Source organism: Camelus ferus, chromosome 5, assembly GCF_009834535.1.
Source record: "Camelus ferus isolate YT-003-E chromosome 5, BCGSAC_Cfer_1.0, whole genome shotgun sequence".
Taxonomy (NCBI): Eukaryota; Metazoa; Chordata; class Mammalia; order Artiodactyla; family Camelidae; genus Camelus; species Camelus ferus.
Genome location: NC_045700.1, coordinates 4,950,587 through 4,973,244, shown reverse-complemented (window position 1 = coordinate 4,973,244; position 22,658 = coordinate 4,950,587). Strand labels below are relative to the sequence as shown.

Below are 22,658 nucleotides of genomic sequence, written 5' to 3'. Positions count from 1 at the left end.
GCTGGGGGCTTACCTGTCCTCTAGGATTTGACGGTGCAGACCTCTTTTGGGGTGCATGGCTATCTGCTGGCCAGATCCAGGGGACCAGCCTGTCCTGGTCTGGATCTCCTAGGTGGCCTTTGTGGTTGCAGGCTCTCAGGTAAGGGACCGAGGCAGAATGTGGGCACGTGTGGGAATCCCTCATCAGTTTCTTACCTGTTTGCAGGGTTCCTAGGCTGGATCAGCTCCATACTGCCCCCACCCCTCACATGACTGTACCATTATCGGCACGTCCAGGGGGCTTCAGGTTTCCTGGGAGGCTCCTGGCAGCCGGAGGTCCCCAGGCATCCTGCCCCGTCACTAGGGACCTCACCTCAGTGCTGTCTGGGATCTCCCTGGCGACTCCCCTCCCCAGCCCGGACCTAGCCCCGCCAGCCTCAGCTTTCACTCTGCTGCCCCCGCGGCGGGAACAATATCCTTTCTATTTGGAGTTGACTCCGCTGCCCTTTGGAGACCGCAGTGCGTAACGTGAGCTCCTGTGCCAAGGGGTGGGGGCCCGGGCGCACGCCGCCGTCCGGCCGCGGTGGCCGCCCGCCGCCGCACCTGCCCTCGGAGCCCGGGGATCAACGCCCGTTGGGTCGGAGCGGGAGGAGGCCCGCGCCATGGCGGCCCGACTGGGCGCGCTCGCCGCGTCGGGGCTGTACCGGCGGCGCCAGCACCGCCAGAGCCTGCCGCCCGCCGCGCCTGGGTAGGTGGCCGGGGGCGGGGCGGGGCGGGGGGGGGGGCGGCCGGAGACAATGGCCGGAAAGCTGCAGCCGCAGGCCTTTCCTCGGACACCCGGCCTGGCTCTTCCGACGGCGATGGGCCCGGCGGCCCAGGGCGCGCGGACGGCGCCTGGGTTGGCGGCCAGACGGGGGAAGGGTGCGGCTTGATCCTGCTGGGTTTGCAGACCTGTGATCAACACCCTGGGGCCTGGCCCTGAGGATGGGGTGTTCAGGTAAGTTGTCCTCTGTCACTTCCATGCCCACTTTCGGCCTGGGATCACTTTCTGGCCGCTTTATAGACGAGCAGACTGAGTGGACAAGGAACTGCTGGACATCACCCATCCAAAAATTGGCTAAGCAGTGACTTGAAGCCAGGTTGGACTGACTCCAAAGCCTGAGCTGCTTTATCCCATGGGAAATGTCCCGTGTAGACAAATGATGGAAGCCCCTTTGGGGCTGAGAGGGGGAGCCTGTGGGGTTGAGGATGGTCCTCAGGACATCTCTGAGGTTGAGTTAACCTAGGGTGGGAGGGTCTGAGCTGGCACGTGGATGGTGGTGGAGCCCCCTGGGTGAGGGTCCGGTTGGGGAAGGGTGTTCCTGGACATGTTGAATTTGCAGTGCCTCGGGGGGAGGCATCTGGGTGGAAACATCCAGTAGAAAGTTGGGGAGACAGAGCAGTGAGGGCTCTCTGGGGTCTTGGGGTCTTTGGCATCAAAATGACAGGTGGGGCCCCAGAGTGGGGAGGAGCTCTGGGAGAGGACTGGAGGTTGGCAGGAGGGGGTGGGGATGGTGGGAGGAGACAGAGCAGCGGTCTCGGGGGCTGGGGGACTTGGAGGACCAGGGAAGGAGAGGAAGTCCAGGGGCAATGCTAAGAGTGCATCAAGAGGAAGAGGGCAGGTGGGGAACGGGAACAGAGTGGGGCCCAGAGGGCAGCTGTGGGATGTCTGTTGCAGCCGGTCCCCTCACCAGGGGAACCTGGGGCTCAGGAGGCCAAGTAACATACCTGAGTGAATGGGAACCCTCACTGCTTGGCCTCTGAATGACCCTGGACGTCTGCGAAGTGAGCCTGGATGCAGGGAGTGAGCGAGCAGGGCGCTGATGGGCCAGAGGCCATGCTGGAGAGTGGTTTCACAGGACAGATGCAGCGCAGGAGGGTGGCCCAGATGCACGGAGGGCAGGGGGTGTGATAATGATCAGGCCTCAGGAAATTCCACGTGTCCGGCATGCACAGATGCTAAACGTGACCTGTGAGCTTTTCTGTGAGCTTCTGGCTTGTGCCCTCCAGCTGTCTGTTTTCAGTGCCACACATTTAAAATGCCCCTACTTGAAAGTAAACAGCTGCTAGAGCAAAGGGGCAGGGCTGAGGCTTCAGGGAAAGCGCTGCAGTTTCCCGCAGGCTCTGTGCAGACTTGGAACACGTTTCCGGTGGTGTAAACAGTTGGGTAGCAGCCTGAGGCAGCACGTTGATTTTCTAGCGTCCCCATGGCTGGATGTCACCTTGGCTTTGTGGAAATTCCAGTTTTGTGACCCCTGCGGCTGGCCTCTGCCTGGCCTGGGAGGGGAGGGGCGGGAGGAGGCCCAGGCACTGGGGCAGCTTCTGCTTGAGCTCTGGAGGCCTTGCTGCAGTCAGTCCCCGCTCCTGCTCTGGGAACAGGGCCTGCCGCGGTACTGGTGCTCTATAAAGACCTGTTGGATGAAGGCGAGGAGGAGTCATGGGCTGTGCTTGCAGATGTGGCCTCAGTGAACCCCGCTAGCCCCTGGAGGTCACTGTTGCTGGCCCATTTAACAGATGAGGAAGCTGAGGTTCCCGGAGTACTTTGCTGCAGGTCACGCAGCTCGAGGGTGTCCGAGCCAGGGTGGAGCACGCATGCACATTGGCTGACCGCTGCGCTGAATGCTGTGCGGGTTTACCTGGCCTCAGTGACACCCACTCACCCTTGAGGCCAGAAAGACCCCGGTGGCTGGCCCCTGCCTGTTTATTCCCAGGCCCTCTCATCATCTTTCTAGACTGGGTGGGTGGGAGACCAGAGTGGAGGAATGCTCTGGGGTTGTTGAAGAAAGAGTCTTGAATGGTCCTGCCTGTCTGATGCCACTGGGATCCGAGGGGACAAGAGAGAGCACAAGTCTGACCCTGTGTGACCCCAGCAGGTTTCTGACCCTCTCTGCACTTCAGTTTCTCTATCTGGACCAGCAGCCTCCCCTCACAAGGACTTGGCACAGAGAGGACTTCCCAGCCCCACCCTAGATAAAGCTCAGTGACATCTTGCAACGAATAGGCTGGTGTTGGCTGTCAAGATGGAGAGTGTCTGTGGAGAAGGGTACAGAGTGGGTGGGGGAGGTGACCACCCACCTCTCGCACCCACTGGCTGCCCCAGCTCAGGCAGTGACACCCCCGATGGCGCTTCTGTGGCCGTGTCCCCATGCCTCCTGCTCGGGAACACACGTGTGCACCCCACCCCTGCCCCAGCTCTGGGCTTCACCCTGGGACTGTTGGTGTGCTGTCCAGCAGGAGCAGAAGCATCTCCTTGTGGGTAGCTGGCAGACTGTGCTCCTGCTCTGGCCGGAATGTGTGAAGGAGGATGTGGAATGTAAGTCTCCCTCCCTCCGTCCTCTCACAGGGCAAGGGGTGCAGATGGCAGGCCTCCAGGCTGGACTGGGGCGGGGAGGCTCCCAGAGCTGCCTGAACCAGCAGCTCCCTTTATGCAGCACTGGGCCTGCCCGGCCCTGTGATCCACATGCTGTGCCTTCTCCACAGCACCTCTGCAGGGCGGTTCCGGCTACTCTGGTGACCTCTTTGCAGGTCCAGATGAGGCCCAGAGAAGCTGGTACCTCTTTCCAGGTGCACAGCTCATGTCCAGGTCTGTTAGGATTTAAACATGTTAGGTGGAGCCCGGAGCCCGGAGCCCGGAGTGGGTTCTCCTGCAGGAGACAGTGGGCATTTTCTTTGATGGGGCTGTGGTTCAGTTGTCAGGCACGTGGGCACGACTGTCCATCCGTCTTTCTTTGGCCAGTGGCCTGGAGTGTTGTCTGTTCCCGAGCAGGGGCGTGGGGATGCAGCCACAGAAGTGCCATCAGGGGTGCTCCGGGCTGAGACTTGGGCTGGGGCAGATAGCGGGTACAGGAGGTGGGTGGTCACCCCCACCCCCCACCTGCCTGTGCCAGGCAGGGCCTGTGCGAGGAACGTAGGGGACCAACGGCAAAACCCTTGACCCGAGACTCCCAGGGACCCAGCCAGGGAACTAGACCCAGACCAGTGGTGACAACACAAAGGTGCAGTCCCTGAGTGTCTGCCCTGATGCAGGGACCAGGGCTTTGGGGAGGCAAACAGAAGATGGCCGTGCTGCTGCGCTTGCATGGTTAGGGTCCAGAGGTCTGGATTTAAGCCCAGGGCTGGACTTGAATCCTTGTTTTGGCTTCATTTTCTGGGTCCTTTGAGTGGGGAATTCCAGGCCCAGAGTCACAGGATTTCCTGTTGATTTCTGACTTCTCCCAGATCCGCAAGGTCCTGTTCAAGGCCAGGCGTTACAACTTCCTCCTGGCCACCTCGGGTGTGTGTTTGGGGAGGACGAGGCCTCCAGGTTCACAGTGTTCTTGGGGCAGGAAACCATGCCTGTGCTGACCGAGTTCAGCCCAGTCCTCCACGGCCCCGTCTGTCCCCCTCAGAGTGGGCTGAGGGTGGTGGCTGCTGCACGCAGAGCCTTCTTGTCGTCTTGGGCTGTGCCCCACCCTTCCTCCCACTGCCCTGCTTCCTTGCCCCTGTGGCCTAAATGTGGATGTAGGAGGTGGCCTTGGTTGCCACAGCATGCCTGCGGACAGGCGGAGGCACACGGAAGTCCAGCATGCCTGGCAGTGCTTGGTGAAGAGCCTTCCAGCCCGGCCATGCCACGCGGGGTCTCTAAGCAGAGCAGAGAGGGGCTTCTGCCTGGGGCGGCAGCCCAGCCTCTGGCCCATATCTGTGTGGCAGCAGCCTTCTGTCTGCCGGACCCACTGTCCATGGTCCACACCTCGAGCTCCGAGAGGCAGAGCCTCTCCCACCTCCTGGGCTCACCCTGCCTGGGAAGCCTTCTTCCCTGTGATGGACACCCGAACACCCTGGCATGAGGACAGGCTGGAAAGATGTTCTCAGAAGCACCCGGCCTCTGTACGTGTCTACACGACATTGCCAGCTAATACCATCTCTGCTCCCTGAGCCCGCCTTTCCAGGCAGTGCCCCAGTCTATCGGAGTTGACATGAGACAAGATCTATCTGCCACCCTAGCAGCCGAAGGCATGGACATCAGGGAGCTGGAAGGTTGTAGAGGCTGTCGAGTGTACCACCAGGTCCTCCAGGTTGAGCCTTGGGGCCCAAGGCTGGAGCCATTGAAATCTGACTAGTTTGCATTCAAATCTGGACTCTGTCATCTGCTATGTGAGTTTGGGCATATCACTTAATCTCTCTGAGCCTTAAGTCTCACATCTGGAAAGCAGGGTTGCCTCGGGGATTCAGTAAAGATGTGAATACTGAGCTGCTCACCTGTGCCTGGGTGATGATATGTCCCGGAGATGCGCTCTGGTTCCCTGGGAGGGTGGTAGGAAGCACAGGAGGGAGCCGAGGTGGCTCTACACCTCAAAAGGTGACCCAGCACCATGACTGAGCAGCCTGGGGACCAAGAGTGGCATTGACAACCGTAGCACCATCCTCCTTCAATTTACAGTGGGCCAGGCACCCTGCTGAGGGCGTGTGTGCCCCTCACCTAACAGCCCATGACCCCTGGCCACAGCTGTGATTAGGGTCCTTCCACCGCTGGGCATCTGAGCTTGGGGGGTGAGGGACAGCCTGTGCCACACTAGATTCGACCCCTGGCTGCTCTGGCCAGTGTGTCCCTGGCAATGGCCTGGCTGGTACCTGACCCTCCGTGAAGTGCACAGGAGGCTGAGGGATGTGGGGGAAAGACATGGCTTCAGTCTGGTTCTGATCTAGGCTTTGCCTCCACCCACTGCAGCCAGTGTGACCTGGCACCTGGCATGTCCATGGCACACGGTGGCCATGGTGGGGTGTGGGCAGCCAGGCAGGGTGACCCGAGCTGGTGCCGGGCAGCTTGGCCTTGACCACGTGTCGCCAAGTCCCTGCAGTGCCAAGGGCATCCCTGGGGTGAGGAGGGCACGGTACCTCACCCTGGAAAGCATCTTAGCTCTTGAAGGAGGGGGCGTGGCCATCCCAGGCTGCGCTCCCCAGCCCTGACCTGCCCGCTCCTTCCTCCCTCCCAGTAACATGTCCAACGCCTTGGCCAACGCCGTGTGCCAGCGCTGCCAGGCGCGCTTCGCCCCTGCTGAGCGGATCGTCAACAGCAGTGGAGAGCTGTTCCACGAGCACTGCTTTGTCTGCGCCCAGTGCTTCCGGCCCTTCCCCGAGGGGCTCTTCTACGAGGTAAGGATGCTCTCCCAGCCCCTGACCTGGCTCTGGGTCTGCGCTCTGGGTGCCCATGGGCCATGCCTGGCTGGGGTCCCCCAGTGACCTGCGGGGCGGACAGGCCCGGCCTCAAGCCAAGGGAGGCACAGAACCTCGTCTACCACAGCTCAGGGCCCAGCCCTCACCTATGAGATGTGGACAGTGCTCTCCTGGTGGCCATGGGTGCTGGCTGAGAGTCACCATTCATCCCGCCACTTCCGGGCAGACTCCTTGCCCTGGTGGCACTGACCTTCCCTGGGGTCAGACAGTAAACATAACCAACACACAGTGTATCAGATGGTGCTGAGCGCTCTGGTTATAAGGAATTGGGGGTAGGAGATGTGATCAGGGAAGGTAATGTTTGAGCAGACCTGAAGGAGGTGAGGGAGCTTGCGCATACCTGCAGGAAGAGCTCTCAGCAGAAAGCACTGCAGGTGCAAAGGCCCTGAGGTTGGAGCAGGCAGGGTATTTGAGGAGCAGTGGGAGGCCGGTGTGATGGGAGTAGCAGCAGATGTTTGGCTTGTGGGCCTTCATGGGCCTTAGGCTTCACTCTAGGAGGGGCAGGAGCCACTGCAGGTCTGGAGGAGTCACACCAGCTGTCCAATATTAGAAAAGGACACTGGTCGCTATGCTGAGGAGAGAATGTGTGGGGCAGGCAGGGCCAGGAGCTAAGAGAACAGGTGGGACCTGAAGCCAATTACTGGAAGAATCCAGATAAAAGTGAAGGGGGCCTAGATTGTTCAGTTTTCAGCAGTCTTGCTAGCTGGCTGGCTGACACAGCCAGTATTCAAAATGAAACGACTGAAACATATGATGAGATAAAATTTTATAAAAACAAAGGTAACAAATACTCAAAACTCACCACCTCCTAATTATTTTATTTTACTATCTTCTATGACTTCTAGTACTGTACCTGTGTGGTGGGAGCACTGCACCGTGGTGGCTACCGACATCTCTTCTCAACCCCAGGGTCATGATGGTGGCTTGAAATTGACCATAGAAATTAACAAATGCTACAAAGGCAGCCCCAGAGCTGGTTGTTAAACATTGACCAGCACCATCCACAGAGGGCAGAGGCTGGCTAGGTTTCAAAGCTGGTGGGATCGGCCAATAGATGGCTGTGGGGCAGGTGATCTGCTTGGCAGAGGGAAAACCGCTGTTCTCTGTGGTGCCTCCTCGTGCTCAGGAAATAGTCGTCGCCGAAGGAATTTAAATTCCTGCAGCCTCTACAGGCTGCTAGGTGAGCTCTATCCAGTTGCAGCTTAATAAGACATTTTAGAAGACAGGAGAAAACCAAATAAAATTGTCAAGGCAGAAGAAAGCAGAGGCAGATGCTGGCCACACCTGGGGCCAGTGCACGGGCCCAACTGGCCCTGACAGGTGGGGACAGCAGCTGCGGGACTTGGGGCTCTCCCTGCCCCGCCCCCTTCCTGTGTCGTTCTTTCTGTCTCCCTTCCCTGTTTTTTTTTGTTTTTTTGTTTTTTCTTTTAATGGCCCCAGGGGAATGGGCTCCTCTCACAGGAAATAGGGCCAGGGACACACAGAATTCAAATTTGACCCCAGCCCTCTCCAGCCTCAACTTCCTCCCCTAGCCCTCAGCTTGCTCCCAGGACCAACACGGCCAAGGTCTTCAGTGAAGAGGTGCTGGCCTTGCCGAGTTGCCAGCTTCTTCAAGGCCCCTCAGCTGGCACTGTCCCCAGGTCGAACGGGCCAGTCCCTCCCGTCTCGGGCCTTGCCCTGGCTGCTCCCTGTCTGAAGTTCCCTCCTCGGAGTCCCCCCATCTGCAGCCTTTCCACTCCTTATCACCTCCTCCAGGAAGCCTCCCCCGCCCCCCGCTTCCTGTGGCCCTATCAGGTGCACAAAGTGGGATGCTTGTCCAGCCTCCCGAGGCAGGTCCCCACCTGACTAAGACTGGGGCCAGTGCAGCTCGGGGGAATGACGGTGGTGCCCTTGTCCTTTGTCTGCCGGCCCCCTTTGCAGTTCGAAGGTCGGAAGTACTGCGAACACGACTTCCAGATGCTGTTTGCGCCGTGCTGCGGGTCCTGCGGTAAGGACTGGCGGGAGACGGGCCTCTGGGCTGCCTGGGAAGCGGGTGGGCGAGCGGGAGGGAGGGCAACTTCCCAGACGGCCTGCGCCCTGTCTCTCTGAGTGTCAGCCTTTGGGCCCCTGCAGGCATCACCCTCCCAAGCCCTGGGAGGGGCGCCCTTGGACCACGAGGGCCAGTGTGGACGGGCTCAGCAGGGGGCTGCAGGGGTGGGTGGGCACAGGGCAAGCAGGGGCCTCTCTCTTCCAGGCGAGTTCATCGTCGGCCGTGTCATCAAGGCCATGAACAGCAACTGGCACCCCGGGTGCTTCCGCTGTGAGCTGTGTGACGTGGAACTGGCCGACCTGGGCTTCGTGAAGAACGCGGGCAGGTGAGATGCGGCGGGTCTTGGGGAGGGAGAGGCTCCTCCTCGGAGGTGCCAGGCCCATTCCAGGCAGACAGGAGAGCCCTGTCCGGTTTACTGGTGAGGACCGAGGCTGGAGAGAGTGAGGGGTGAGTTGGGCTGGCTCAGACTCAAGGGTGTTCCCGGGAGCAGGCTGACAGTAGACTGAAGGGGGAAAGGCAGCCCAAGCGGGCGCTGTTAGACACAGTGGATGGATAAGGAGCTTGGAGTCAAGTTCCCACCCGCCTGGCCACCCCCACTGCTGACCCCAACCATCCACCTCCGTCCTCACCCCACCACGAGTGCTGCTGGAGAGACAGCAATCACCCATCCCAGCTGCTCCGAATTCAGGCCCGGGGTTCCTTAGAAGGCTAAGTTCTCATCTTCCACGAAGACTGGCTCTTTCTCCTCACCCCCTCCTCCCACCACCCATCCCCAGTGTGACAATCTCCCCTCCCCTTCCCTGCGGGGTCCCTGCGGCCTGGCACTGCCTGGGTCTGAGTGGAGGCCACGTCCCACACCCCCAAAGCCCTGCTCACTCCACACGCCTCCATGAGGGCTCCCAGCTCTGGTCACTCTCCCTCCCTTTCTTGTGGGTCAGGCTTGGTGGTTCCCATGTTTCACAACACCCTTCTGAACCTTCCGCTGGGATTCTCCGCAGCCTTCTCCAGCACCCCCGCTGGCTTCTCCCGTCTGCTCCCTGCACCCTGTCTGGCTGGGGTCCCCATGGCCCCCGTGTTGCTCACTGCTGGCTCCTCTCGTGACTTCCCAGCAGACTTTACTGCAGCTCCCACACCTCCCTGGGGCCCCAGGACCCTGGGGGTCTCCTGCCCCGTGGCTGCTCTGTCCCTCTCCTCATCTGGTTCTCCTCCTCCCCCCATGTCTCCGTGTTGGGCTCGGTTGGGATTCTGCCCTGGGCCTAAAGTCTCAGAGCCTTAAATGGCATATACGTGCCAGAGAATTCAGATGTCCGCTCCCATCCCAGACCTCTCCCTTGGGATACTCTGCTGCCCATGTGCCATCTCCACGTGGTGTCCACCAGGCATCCCAGATGCACCAGATCCCAGCCAACCAGCTCTGAGTTTCTCCTCTGCCGACAGCCAAGTCTCCATGAAGAGCACGCCTGCCTGGTTGTCACCACCCTCGCTGTCCCGCTGTCCGTCTGCCTCCCATGCCCTCTCCTGTCTGGGCTTTCGTCCCCAGCTCCATTCCCTAGCCTCCTCCTGATGCTGCTGCAGTGATCCCGGCCATCTGCCTGCCCCACCGGAGATACAGGTCTACTGTCTTGGTGTCCGCAGGGCACTCAGCAGGAGCCTGAGTGTCAGGTGCTCACGTGAGAGGCTGCAGGTGGCAGATGGGGCAGCGGGGGTCCCGTGTTCATCGGTGGGACCCCCTGGCCAGCTGTGGGCCTGAGTAGCTCCTGTCTTTTTCCTGAGCCCAGCTTAGCTGTGACCCCACTGCTCCAGCGCTCTGCTGGGAGAGTCCAGAGAGGCTGGAAGCGCTCTGGAAAGTAAAGTATTACCGTGATGAAGGGAGGGGGTGCCCCACTCACACCCTCCCAGCCCAGGCTGGCACTTGGAGGCCTGAGGGGCAGAATGTCAGAGTCCCCGTCAGGCAGGGAGGCCGTGGGGCCACCAGAACCGCAATCCACATGCTGCCATTCCCAGATCACAGGGAAGAGAGGTTCTGGAAGGGGGTTTCATTAACCCAACAGAATAACCTTCGGCTGTTAAAAGTGCGGTGGTGTTTGTGGTCAGTAGAATCAAGTACAAAAGAGGAGAAGCTGTGAAGCAAAACGGCTCAGAGCTTGGCGAGCCAGGGCTGCTGGAGGCCTCAGGGAGGGAGTGGGACCACAGCCCTGCTGGGTCCAGGTCAGTGGGGGACATGTTCCCACAGCAGGCCATCCTCCTCCCCGACCAGTAACAGAGCTCAGCTCCCCTGGAGGGTCCACCCAGGCTGTGTGCTTGACCAGGACTCAGGAGGGACCAGGTAGCTGCCAGGAAGCTCTGGGATGGCCGGGCACGTGCAGGTCCGTGTGTGGGTTTCTGGCGGGAGAGAGCTGAGGTGCCCCCCGGGCCCTGTTTTGCTGGAGGTCCCCTGGCCACTGCCCTGAAATGTGCTTACAGTGTTCAGCTGTGATTTAGAGCTTGCATCCCCCGAACTCCGGGTCCTCTGGCAAAGGTGTCACAAAGGGAACTCAAAGCGCTTTGCGCTTCAGAGGAAATACTGAGACACCCTCCCTCTGCCGAGATTCCCGCGTCCCCTCTTCTGCTAGGCCGTTGGCAGCTGTCTCCCACGTTCTCCCTGCAAAGCTTCACCGTGTCCTGGGAAGGAAGCCGGGGGGCTTGCAGGCAGCACTTGGGAAAGAAAGACACTCATTGTTCAGGAATGTTCCTCCCGCCTCCTCGCCACCTCTCCGCGGGGTGAAGGCACCGAGTGACTAGGGCCCGCGAGTGAGCAGGGCCAACGCCGTCTTTGCAGAGGGGCGGCCGTCCGGTCCCTCCTGTTCTCCCTCTCCTGGGCTTTGCGTATCAAGGAAGACAGACCTCAGCACCCGGTGATGAGCTCCAACCTCGGAGCAGGTGGTAGTGACCTGCTGCGGTCTCCGTGTCTTTTCTCGGGAATGACGGGGAGGAGATGGGCTCCTCCCTCATGGGTCCGAGGGGTCGTCCTTCTAGACTGGGCGGTGCTGCTGGTGGCCCTGGGCTCACAGCTCGGACCTGGCGCTAAGCGAGCTCTCGTTGGTCTTCCCGTCCGCACTGGGGGGTGGCCCCGAGAGCCTCCGGCCGCAGAGGAGGTTGCACAGGGCTTCTCGGAACTTCTCGGCCACGAAGAAGTACATGATGGGGTCGAGGGCGCCGTTGAGGCTGGTGAGACAGGAGGTGATGCGGTTGCCGAGCGCCAGGACGCGCTGGGCGGCGCACGAGGTGTGGTCCCCGCGGTAACGCAGCACGAAGACGGCGCGGTGCACGTGGTAGGGCACAAAGCAGACCAGGAAGATGGCCAGCACCATGGCGATCATGCGGACCGCCTTGTTCTTGAGGCGCTGCTCCACGCGGGGGCCCTGCCGCAGGCGGCGGATGATCAGCAGGTAGCAGGTGACCGTGGTGACGAATGGGAAGGTGAAGGCCACGGCCAGGGACGCGAGGGCGTGCTGGGAGGCCTTCTCTCGGTATAGTTGCAGGCAGATGACCGTGTGGTTGGTCCGCACGGTCTGCGGGCTCACCAGCAGCGGGGCCATGGCCACGGCCACCACCACCCAGAGGAAGGCGCAGGCCAGGTGGGCGTGAAGGGGCCGGCGGAGCTTGAGGGACTTGACGGGGTGCACGATGGCCAGGAAGCGGTCAGCGCTGATGCAGGTGAGGAAGTAGATGCTGGCGTACATGTTGAGGTAGAAGAGGAAGCCGGTCAGCCGGCACGGGATCTCCCCGAATGGCCAGTGGTTCCCGGAGAAGTGGTAGACGAGGCGGGTGGGCAGGACCAGCACGCAGGACAAGTCGGCCACAGCCAAGTGCATCAGGAACACGTTAGCCGGGGTGCCTGACTTGTGGTCCCGGACGAACAGCCACAGGGCCAGGGCGTTGCCGACAAAAGCCAGGATGAAGTCCAGGAGGTAGAAAGAGGCGAAGAGGACATTCTCCAGGGGCGTCTCCTGGCCACATCGCTCTGCGGGCGCCGGGGAGGAGTTGGCGATCAGACCTGGGGGGGCCACCTCGAGGCCATTCATGCTTCAGCGGGAGGCAGAGTCCGAGTGAGCCTGGAGGGAACAAGCAGACAGGCCCCAGAGAGCCTGGGACCAGAGGGGCGTCATCCTCTGAGGGCGTCCAGACATGAGCCTTTGGTCCCTACCCACCCCTGACCCCCGAATGGGCTGTCCCACGCTCGGCATTGTCTCAGGGATGGCTGAGGGCACCTGCTGTGTCCATCTGAGGGTGGCAGAAGAGGGGCTCACAGAGACCAGCTGCATCCCAGCAGCAGCAGGGGAGGAGCAGCAGGGGGAGGGGGTCGCTGTCCTGTCCAAGCTGGCTCTGCACTGAGCAAGTTCTCCATCAGCTTCTCCTGGCCTCTGCTCTCTCCCGGCATGGGAGCGGCTCTGTTAGCACCGCAGCCCCTGAGAGGGAGGCTGCTGGGTACCATCCCGGGATGGACATGGATGAAGGAGCAGGCATGGGGGGGGGCGTCCTGTCCCGCCCTCCTGTCACAGAGGGAGCAGGATGGGTGGTCCAGACTGTGGGTGCCAGACTGTCTGGCCAGGCAGCACCTTGACCCTCCCCTTCATGCCTCACTGGCTACCACCAGGGATCCAAGGACGCCCCCTCGGCTCCAGCGTGGTTCAGGTCGCCTGAAATTCTAATAGAGATGATTTCTTGTTGTTCCCGGGCATGTGTGACCTGAGGGGGAAGGCCTGGGGCCAAGTGACCGAGGGGGCTTGTTGGAAACCTGAGGGTGGGGAGGGGCTGCAGGGGGCGGAGCTGGGTACCCTGCACTCCAGGCTGCCCCCAGACCCCAACTCTGCCCCACAGTACAGTTGTTCCCTGGCCCTTCCTGGAGGCCAGCCCACGGGTACCGACCACCTCCTCTGCCTGGCAGGAGCCTAGTGCTCCGCATGCCAGTCCCGAGGGGCAGGTGGACTTACCTCATTTTACAGGTTAGGAAATCGAGGCTCTGAATCAGCCCACTTGGCCAAGGTCATTTGGCTGGGGGCTGTGGCCCTGGACGTGCAAGTCAGATCAGGAAGACGGGGCAGGGACAGCCAGCACCTCCAGGGCACTGCCGTTCTTCTGGGGGCTGACAGGTCCCTAGGCCAGGCTCAGCACCTCCCCCTCAGGGCCTGGCCCCCGGACCGGTGACATAATTTGTGCCACCCCTTGTTGAAAAGTAGGCCTTTCAAGATGGTGACAGCAGAGTGGTAAACTGAGCACGGGGCCCTGCGTGACTGCCAGGCGGTCCCGGGTGGGCATGCCAGCCCCTGGCCTTCTGCTCCTGCCCAGCGCCCCCCGCCCCCAACCCCGTGAAGGCTGCATGCCCTTGCTCTCTCTAGGGTACAGACTTAACTTGAAAACACTTTCTGGCTTCCCTCTGGTTTGTTGAGGTTTCTCCACCCACCCCCTCCCCAGTTTGGGGACTTTTGCTGCGGGTTTTGTGGCGTGTTCTGAAGTGGCTCTCTGCTACTTTCTCCACATGTCCCTGGAAACGCCTGCGCTCACTGCCCCTCAACGCTCTGCTCCAGGCAGGATGGCTGGGGTGTGTGGAGTGTGGCCTGGGCCTGGGCAGGGTTGGGGCCTGACCGTGGGTCAGGTGCAGGCCTGGGCCTCCTTGGAGGGGACGTGCCAGTGGGAGGAGGCCCGCAGTGGCCGTCTCCCAGGCATCGCCAGCACCTCTCCCCCTTGAGGCCCTCCCCGCGACCGACCAACCGGGCTGGAGGTGAGGAGTGTGGGGGCTGTCCCCGCAGCCCCGGGACAGCAGCAGGGCACTCACTCACCAGTTATAAGCCCTGAAGGTGAGACGGGAGCAGCGCTCTGTGGGCGGCTCTGATTCAGACTGGGGCGGCCTGGACAGATAGGTGGAACCATGACCAACCACAGAGGCGTCTCGAGGGCGGGGACACTTGTCCCTGCCCTGCTCCGAGTCTGCGTCTGCTGGGCCCCAGCTCCCTGCCCGCCCTGTCCCACCTGCCCCACCTGCCCCGTCTGACCTTGCCCTTACCTCTTACTGCCGGTCCCAGGGTGGCAGGTGGACTGCAGCCTGTGGGTGGTGGTGCGGGCGGTGGGCTCCGAGCAGCTGTGCTGGACAGCCGTCTATTTAAGGAGAGGAGGGGAGGCTGCAGCCCCTCAGGCCCTGAAAGGCTGCTTCATTCCTCAGGAGTCCCCTGTGTGATGGGCCACTCCTACAGCTGCCTCTGTTGCTGATGGGCAGTGAATATTCCAGTGTGTCCCAGCCATCCCCCCACCCCCCCAGCTTGGCCACTGAGCGTCACAGAGGCCAAGTGTGTGACTGTCTTAGAATCCGTGGAGTGGGCGCCGGCCGGGTGGAGGGACTGGCTGGGACCAACAGACACAACAGAACGTTTCAGAACAGGGTAATTTCCTACCAGTGATGGGGGGGCACAGGGAGGGGCTGGCTGCCATGGCAACGGGCCTGGGCTCCCGAGCCTGCTCCTGCCAGCAGCAAAGTGGGGCTTGTGAATGGGAAGGGTGGGAGCCGGGGAGTTTGTTTCATCGAATGAGAGGGGACTCTTTCAGGACACTGGCTGTAGGGTCCCTGTGTCTGCCCCGTATAATTAGGCCCCGTTTGGGTATGTGGAATAAATCATGGCCTTTATCTTGAGTGCGGCCCAGCTGCAGGCTGCCTCATAATGGGGCGCTGTCTGCCTGTGAGGATCGGGAGGCCCGGGTGGGCTCCTTCTCTGGATGGGAGGCCTGGGAAGACGGCCACTGCTGTCTGCTGGCCCCCAGGACTCCTCCTAGGAGTGGCCGGAGGCTGAGGGCTGTTTGGATGTTGACAGGGGCCGCTCCTAAGATGGCTCGAGTGAAGCTGGTTTGCCCCTGTCTTTTCAAAAACAATGTGTCCAGTAACACAGGGAATCAAATCATCACTCCTAATTTCAAAAGACTAACTTTTTTAGTTAAAAGGTTTAAAAATGCACACGGCTATGGTTGGGAAGTCCCTGCCCCAAGGGCTGTCTGAAATATGTTCTTTCACATTTCACATCCTGTGCACTTGGGATTGCTGCCCATTTTACAGACGAGGAAACTGAGGCTCAGAGAGGCACCATTACTGGCCAGGGACCAGGACTCAAGCACATGTCCCTCAAAAACTTAGGCTGCGTGTGTGTTTTGTTCTGTTCTTCTGTCGCATCTCGATGGTAGAATTCTGAGGTTCCATTCTCCTCCTGCCCAGGAACGAATTCTGCACATTGCCCTTAGATCTGGCACAGGATCAGGTCTGTTGAAAAGATGTTTCCCATCTGGGGTTCCTTCAGGAAAGCTGGGCTCCACAGCTCTATGTTGCCTGGGAGCCGGGTGTGTGTGTACGTGCGTGTGTGTCCGTGTGCAGCCCCCTGGGAGTGGCCATCTGGGAGAACTGGCTCACGGTGGCTTAAAATGATGGGGCTGGCTGGCTGCCCAGAGCACGCATTTCTGTTGTCCAGGGATTGATGACAGTGGCTTTAAGGGCGTTGACGATTACAGCAGAATTTGGGGGAGTTGCGCTAATTTCTGTAGCTTTGTAACAGAAGTCATTCCATGTGGGTTGAATGTTGTCCTGCTAAGAGGAGTTGCCAAAACGGGAGTGGGGTTGCGGGGAATAAATGCTGTGCGGCAGGGGTGGTGCCAGGGGTCTGCTGTGCTGTCCGGATGCGGGTGGGGTGGGGACAGCCCAGTGGGCTTCAGGGATCCGGGGCCGGAAAGGGGCCGGAAATGGGCTAGGCCACGCAGGAGATGGAGACTGAGCCACAGGCCACATCTGTGGTCCCTGGCTGGGTCGAGCGAGCCGGGGTCCCAGGGCCAGGAGACGGCCTTCCAGTCTCGGTCTGGCCACGCTGTTGTGGGGAGATGGTACCAGCCTCCTTCCCTTCCTGTCTCTCACAGTCATTCAGTCACTCATGCATCAGAAGACTCATCCTGAGCCGTGGCCCTGGGTGGTGCACACGGGGTCTGAGGAGCACGGCCAGAGCCAGTCAGCAGCATAGCAGGTGGTTGCGGCATTCGCTGGGGTCCTTGCCCTTTGCCCCCGGGGTTGGGGGACAAGACCCCCACAGGGCAAGCAGCATGGAGTCCAGACCCAACTGAGGTGGTGGGCCCTGCGGTCAAGGGCATGGACGTGGAGTTGGCTGCCCTGGCACCCAGGATCTGCCCACCGCACCTGGTGGGGGTCCTTAGTCTGAGAGTTCATGTGTTACGTAGACACCTTGACCTGTCTGTAAAAGAGGCCGACACCAGGATCAGGTCACTGTGGACACTGCCGAGATGGAGCTGGGGGCCTGGGATAGGAGGGTGGGTGGGACCAGATGCATTGCAAGCACTTACAGATCGGGGTGGCAGGTGGGGGGTGGGGAGCAGCGGATTGGGGCCTTTGTACATTATTGCCTGGGGACCCTGCCTCTAAATTCCTGTCGCCTTTGAGGCCCAAGGAAACAGAAACCACGTTGATTTGTCCCAGTGGAGCCCACAGCTGTTGCCCAATGCAGGGAGCAGCATCAGAAGTCACTCTGAGCTCTTTACAAAAAAAGACTCTTGTGATGGCAGTTCCTGGGTTTGGGGCCCCATCTGACACAGCCGTGCTTGTCTTTGGAGACAGAGAGAGCCTGTGCGTGTCTGGGCTCCTCTTTGTCAGGCAGACCCCTGAGGAAGCAGGCGTGCGGGCCCGACCAGCCTGACCGCCTTGGCCCCTCGGCTGGGCAAAGTGGGGTTTTCAGGCTGATGGTCACTGGCCAGTTACTCACGTGTGTTAAAAGACATATGAAGAATAAAACACATTTTGCAGCCAATGTCACTGAAATGTCGGCTCTATTCCACCCGATGTCCTAGGCACGGAAAAAGTGTTAAGAAGAAAGTATAATGTCTGCCCTACTGTCAAAGACGGCAGACACCAACAAGCTGCTGTATTTCCTTCTGGTCTTTGTCCTGTGTGGAGGCGCCCTTCATAGAGGGCACCTGGTGGCCTTCCCGGCCTCTGGGACGGTTACCTGATTTTCTGGTCCACCAGGCCAAGCTCTGGAGGCTTCCTGGCATTCCTTCAAGTCTTGGGGGTGGGGAGATGCCTTCTGGAGGGGAATGGGGGAGGCCCTGGCTGTCTGGGGAGGAAGAGGAGTGGGTCTAACCCCCGATGCCCACCTCACCGCCCGCAGGCACCTGTGCCGACCTTGCCACAACCGGGAGAAGGCCAAGGGCCTGGGCAGGTATGTCTGCCAGCGGTGTCACCTGGTCATTGACGAGCAGCCTCTCATGTTCCAGAATGACGCCTACCACCCAGACCACTTCAGCTGCACCCACTGCGGGTATGTGCACAGCCAGTTCCCAGCCGCCTGGGCGGGTGGGGAGCCCGGGGGAGCTGGGACACCCGCCCAGGGCGGTGATGGGGCAGAAGAGGACCAGGTGGGAGAGGGAGGCATCCGGAGGGTGGGGTGCAGGGCCGGGAAGGTACTCTAGCAGGAACCCCTCTCTCCAGGGCTCTGTTCAGAGGGGCCCTTTTTAAAATTTTTTTTTTACTTCATTACTTTTTTGGTTTGTTTTTTGTGGGTAGAGTTAATTAGGTTTATTTTTTAATGGCGGTCCTGGGGACTGAACCCAGAACCTCATGCATGCTAAGCACGTGCTCTACCACTGAGCTGTACCCCCTCCCCCGCCACCCAACCTGGGAGGGCCTGAGAGACTTGGGTGACGTCTGGCCGGCCCCCAGACAGAGCCGAGAGGAAGGGGTCGAGGGCGAGGGTGCGGAGGGCAGGGGTGAAGAGGAGGGGTTGGTGGTGGCGTTGGGGAGGGAGGGAGGAGGGGAGGAGGCTGCAGCGCGTCCCCCTCCCATGTCACAGACACTGGGTCTGGTCCCGAGGGCCCCGGAGAACAGAGCTGCTTCTCAGAGGGCGAACACTGGCCGCCTTCTGCAAGGGCCGTGTGGAGCCCCAGGCCCGGGGGCCTGTCTGGGCCACAGGAAGTGTCCAAAGACAGCAGAGATCAAGGTGCCGCCCGCCCCGGGGTCTCTGCTGGGACAGAGCGAGGCCCCCCCAGAAGCTGCCTCCCTGGACCTGGAGGGGCTGGGGCATCACCCGGGGCTCCGTGCTGTCTTCCAGGAAGGAGCTGACGGCCGAGGCCCGGGAGCGGAAGGGCGAGCTCTACTGCCTGCCCTGCCACGACAAGATGGGCGTGCCCATCTGCGGGGCCTGCCGCCGGCCCATCGAGGGCCGCGTGGTCAACGCGCTGGGCAAGCAGTGGCACGTGGAGGTGAGCGAGGCCGGCCCTGCAGCCCCACCCCACCCCCATGCCGGGTGGCCGGCTCCCGGCAGGGACCTCCCTCTTGGGTGGCACCCCTCCTCGCCCCTGGCTGGGGACACGTCCCTCTGCAGAACCCAGGAGATCTGAGTACACAGACTGGCTGGGCAGGCACACCCCCTTCCCTCCTCCCCATCCTGGCCTTCTAGAGGTTTCCAAAGTCATGAGAAAACCACAGGGACATTTGCCCGAGGCGCCCTGTGGGATTGGGGTTCACAGAACTGGCTGCATGTCCGGCCCCATGAGACACAGAAGCTGGGCACACCTGCCCTGAGCTGCTTAGGTGGGTCCCCCAGGGTCACCTGGAATGCTCAGCTCTGTGCTGGGGGTTCCAAAGGCCTCATGGACACTACTGGGAAGGGAGGTGTGCAGGCCTAGTGCCTCAGTGGCACTCTGCTTTGGGTGGCCTCTTTGCGAAGATCCTGACGCAGACTCCGGTCCCCAGTTCCCTGGGGGAGGGTGAATCCTCACACGCCCAAGCCTCTGTCAATGCAACGATGCGCCCGGTGACTCTGGGCTTGTAGAGACGTCCAGGGGAGCCAGCGCGGGCAGCCCTCCAGGCCACAGGCCACGCCAGTGCCTGACACCTGGGGCTGAGGGTGCCGAGATTCGGAACAGGCCCCGCGAGGTCAGTGCCACCAGTGTCACTGTGTTTTAGGGAAGGAGCGGGGTCTGCTGACCTGGGGCAGTCCATGGAGGGGTCAGCTCCACCGGCCTCTGCTTCCCGTTTATTCCGGTGACTGCTGTCTCCTGGGGTGGGGGGTGGGGTGCCAGCCCCGACGCGGTCCCGCCCCCTCTCCCCCCAGCACTTTGTCTGCGCCAAGTGCGAGAAGCCGTTCCTGGGCCACCGGCACTACGAGAAGAAGGGCCTGGCCTACTGTGAGACCCACTACAACCAGGTGTGGCCCGGGGTGGAGGACGGGCTGGCTGGGCCTGCAAGGCACAGCTTGGTGGGGAGGCTGCCCGCCTCTGTGAGGGTCTGAGGGCAGTGGGGAACCCGCAGGGAGGCAGGAGGGGGTGTGGGGAGCTCCACAGGAGCCCTGCTGTGGGTGCTCAGGGTCTTAGGACCTGGGAAGCCCTCTTGGCCTTGGCGTTCCCATTTAAGAAATGAGCCTGGTGGCCCAGGCCTGCTGAGAGGACTGAGGGAGGTGACAGTATGAAGTCCTGGGCTCACAGGGGTGACATGTGCCACCATCCTCCTCCCTCCTGCCAAGCCTGGCAAGTCTGCCGAGCCACTCTAGTGCACAGGACAGTATTACTGCCCTGGCCACACTCCTTAGACACCAGCAGGAACAGAGTGGCCTTTGGGGAGCTATGCCCCAACCTGCTGTCTTTCCCCGGGTGGGGGGTGATTTTGATGGGTACCGGTGTGCTTGCCTCAGGCCTGAGGCTGTGCCCTGGCAGGAGGGGCCCAGGAGGCCCAGGGGGAAGCTGAGAGCTGCCCTTTGGGGTAAGGTGGGGACCATCTCCCTGGCGCTGGGCTGGGGACATGAATGACTGCAGTGTGATTAACACCTGCTCTGTCCACAGCTCTTTGGGGATGTCTGCTACAACTGCGGCCGTGTGATCGAGGGTGATGGTAAGGCCCCTCTGTCCCTGTCCTCCGCCCCCCTCCACCTCCGGGCTGTGGGCCCTGCAGCTGCGCGCCCAGCTGGCCCTCCCTGCACAGCTGGGCCCGTGGCTGAGGCCTGCTTATGTCTGCCCCTCACAGTGGTGTCAGCCCTCAACAAAGCCTGGTGTGTGAACTGCTTCTCCTGCTCCACCTGCAACAGCAGGCTCACCCTGAAGTAAGTCATGCCGGCCTCCCAGGGCCCGAGGGGGTGGACAGGGACCTACCCAGCATCCCCGTCCCTCCTCCTGGGGCCTGTCGGGGGCCCGGGCTGGAACTGGCTTTTCAGAGCCTCCTCCCTTCATCGGGCCTTCCCTGAATGCCCACTGTGATGAGGCTCTGGGGATGCAGCGGGAGTAGGGGACAGCCCCAGCCTCAAGAAGTCAGGTCCAGGGACCCCCAGGGCACCGTGAGAGGAGGAGTCAGACCACCCTTCAACACCCAAAAGACACTGGGCTCCTGGGAGGGCAGGGCACCCCCGCTCAGGGGACAGCACACTCAGAGGCAAGGAGCCAGACCTCGTGTAGGAGGCCGAGGGGGGCAGGATGGCTGGAGCTGTGAGGTGAGGTACAGCCCCGTTTCCGAGGCCAACAGGGAGCCATGGAAGGTTGTGGAGTGCCAGCATTTAAGTGAAGTCTCTAGGCAAAAAGGGAGGCCTGGAGGCCCATCTCCTCTGGCGGCCCATCTCCTCTGGCCCAGAGGTCGCCTCAGGGTTGGGCTTCCTGGCGGGGGAGCTGGTGGGCTCAGGGTGGGAGTCAGGAGACCCGGGCAGTCCTGAGAGCCGCCCATCCTCCCCAGGAACAAGTTTGTGGAGTTCGACATGAAGCCTGTGTGTAAGCGGTGCTACGAGAAGTTCCCGCTGGAGCTGAAGAAGCGGCTGAAGAAGCTGGTGGAGCTGGCAGCCCGCAGGGCTCAGCCCAAGTCCGCAGGCCTTCACCCTGCCTGAGAGCCCACCCTGCCCGCCTGTCCTCCTGTCCATCCGTCTCCTGCCCACCTGTCCTACCCACCTGTCCTCTTGTCTGCCCGTCCCTTGTCCTTCCATCTCCTGCCCCCTGCCCCCCTGCCAGCCTGTCCACCTGTCCATTGGTCTTCCTGACCGCCTACCCTTCTATCTGCCTCCTGCCCTCCTGCCCACCCACACTCCTGTCCATCCATCCCCCGTCCGCCTGTTGTCCTGCCCACCCATCCTCCTGTCCATCTGTCCTCCAGCTCACCTGTCCTCTTATCCATCTGTCTCCTGCCCACCTGTCCTCCTGTCCATCATACCCCCGTCCACCTGTTGAACTGCCCACCTGTCCTGTGCATCCGTCCTCTTGCTCCTGGGGCCCCTTCTGTTGGTGGCTTCGCTCCTCCCCCTGCTCCCTGTACCTGTTGCCTCTTCCATCTCCTCCCTCTGTTCCCTCCTCTCCATCCCTTCATGCAGCCATAGGGCAGGGCCCCAGAGGTGGTGAGCCTGTGACAGGTCCACGTCCACAGCTTCAACCCAAGGTCCTCCAGGAACAGGAGCAAATTGGGGCCGGAGTCCTGGCCTGGCTTCTCCTGACCTGTCCCATCCCCGCAGGTGGCCTCGGGGGCCCTACTACACACACACATGCAGCCTGCAGCCAGGCCACCACCGCAGCCCGGGGGCCATGCAGGTGAGGGGCCTCTAGGGAACCTTCCTTCTACCCCCCGACCACGCGCTCACTCAACCAAAGAGAATTCCTGCCTGCAGACCAGGCCAGCCAGTCCTGCCACCTCACCCCACGGAGCAGCAGGCAGGACGAGGACCCCGCCACCAAGGCGCTTGCTGGCCCTCCGGGTGTGGCTGGGCCAGGAGGTGGCGGGTGTGGGTGGGTGGCTTATTCCAGCCTCCGGGGAGGACGCTTCCTCCGCACAGGACCTGGCATCGGGCCTCACACTCGCACAGCAAATGAAGGCTTTTTATGCAACCTCAGGGCCTGTGTGGTTTGTGGCCCCGGAGGAGGATGTGGGGCGGCGGGCGGCCTCTGGACATGCTGCCGCAGGGCTGTTGAACACTTAAGACGCCAGGCAGGATGGATGTCCTGTGGCCTGGCTGCCAGCAGGGCCTGGAGAGGAGGCCCGCAGCAACCCTCAGGCCTTGGAGGCCTGCCCGGCGGGTGGAGTCAGGGGCCAGGGCCGTGGGGGCGAACCCAGGCCTCCAGGGCCCTGTATCCAGCTCTGCGCTCTGTCCAGGCAGAGGCTGCCTGAGCATGAAGCCAGCCGCCTGGCCTGCATCTCCGCCAGACCCTCCTGGCCGTAGCCTGTGTCCCAGTGTGCTTGAGGGGATAGAGGAGAGGTGTGCAGAGGCCCCATGGGAGGCAGCTCCCAAGTCTGAGAAACAGGGAAGAAGGAGGGAAGCGGGAAGGTGGGGTGAAGGGGAAATGAAGGATGTCACCCCCTGAGAACCTCGTGTCCCTGGACGAGTTATGGTGTTTTTTGTTTTTTCTCAAAAGGCAGCTTTTG

General features: G+C 61.5%; 2 protein-coding genes across 2 annotated transcripts; one reads left to right on the top strand and one right to left on the bottom strand.

The window, feature by feature from the left end:
* Positions 1–534: 534 nt before the first annotated feature.
* LIMS2 (LIM zinc finger domain containing 2) lies at positions 535–22,128 on the top strand. The gene is given in 11 exon segments (XM_032479220.1): positions 535–727; positions 5,991–6,150; positions 8,152–8,218; positions 8,465–8,585; positions 17,446–17,595; positions 18,385–18,535; positions 19,390–19,482; positions 20,114–20,162; positions 20,295–20,370; positions 20,991–21,105; positions 21,107–22,128. Coding segments are annotated over 11 exon segments (1,437 nt in total). The 5' UTR covers positions 535–641; the 3' UTR covers positions 21,476–22,128.
* GPR17 (G protein-coupled receptor 17) lies at positions 11,305–14,410 on the bottom strand. Its single transcript, XM_014565000.2, has 2 exons — positions 14,304–14,410; positions 11,305–12,387 (listed from the first exon to the last, which is right to left on the bottom strand). Exon 2 carries the CDS (start codon positions 12,322–12,324, stop codon positions 11,305–11,307), a length of 1,020 nt encoding a protein of 339 aa, XP_014420486.2. The 5' UTR covers positions 12,325–12,387; positions 14,304–14,410.
* Positions 22,129–22,658: the final 530 nt, after the last annotated feature.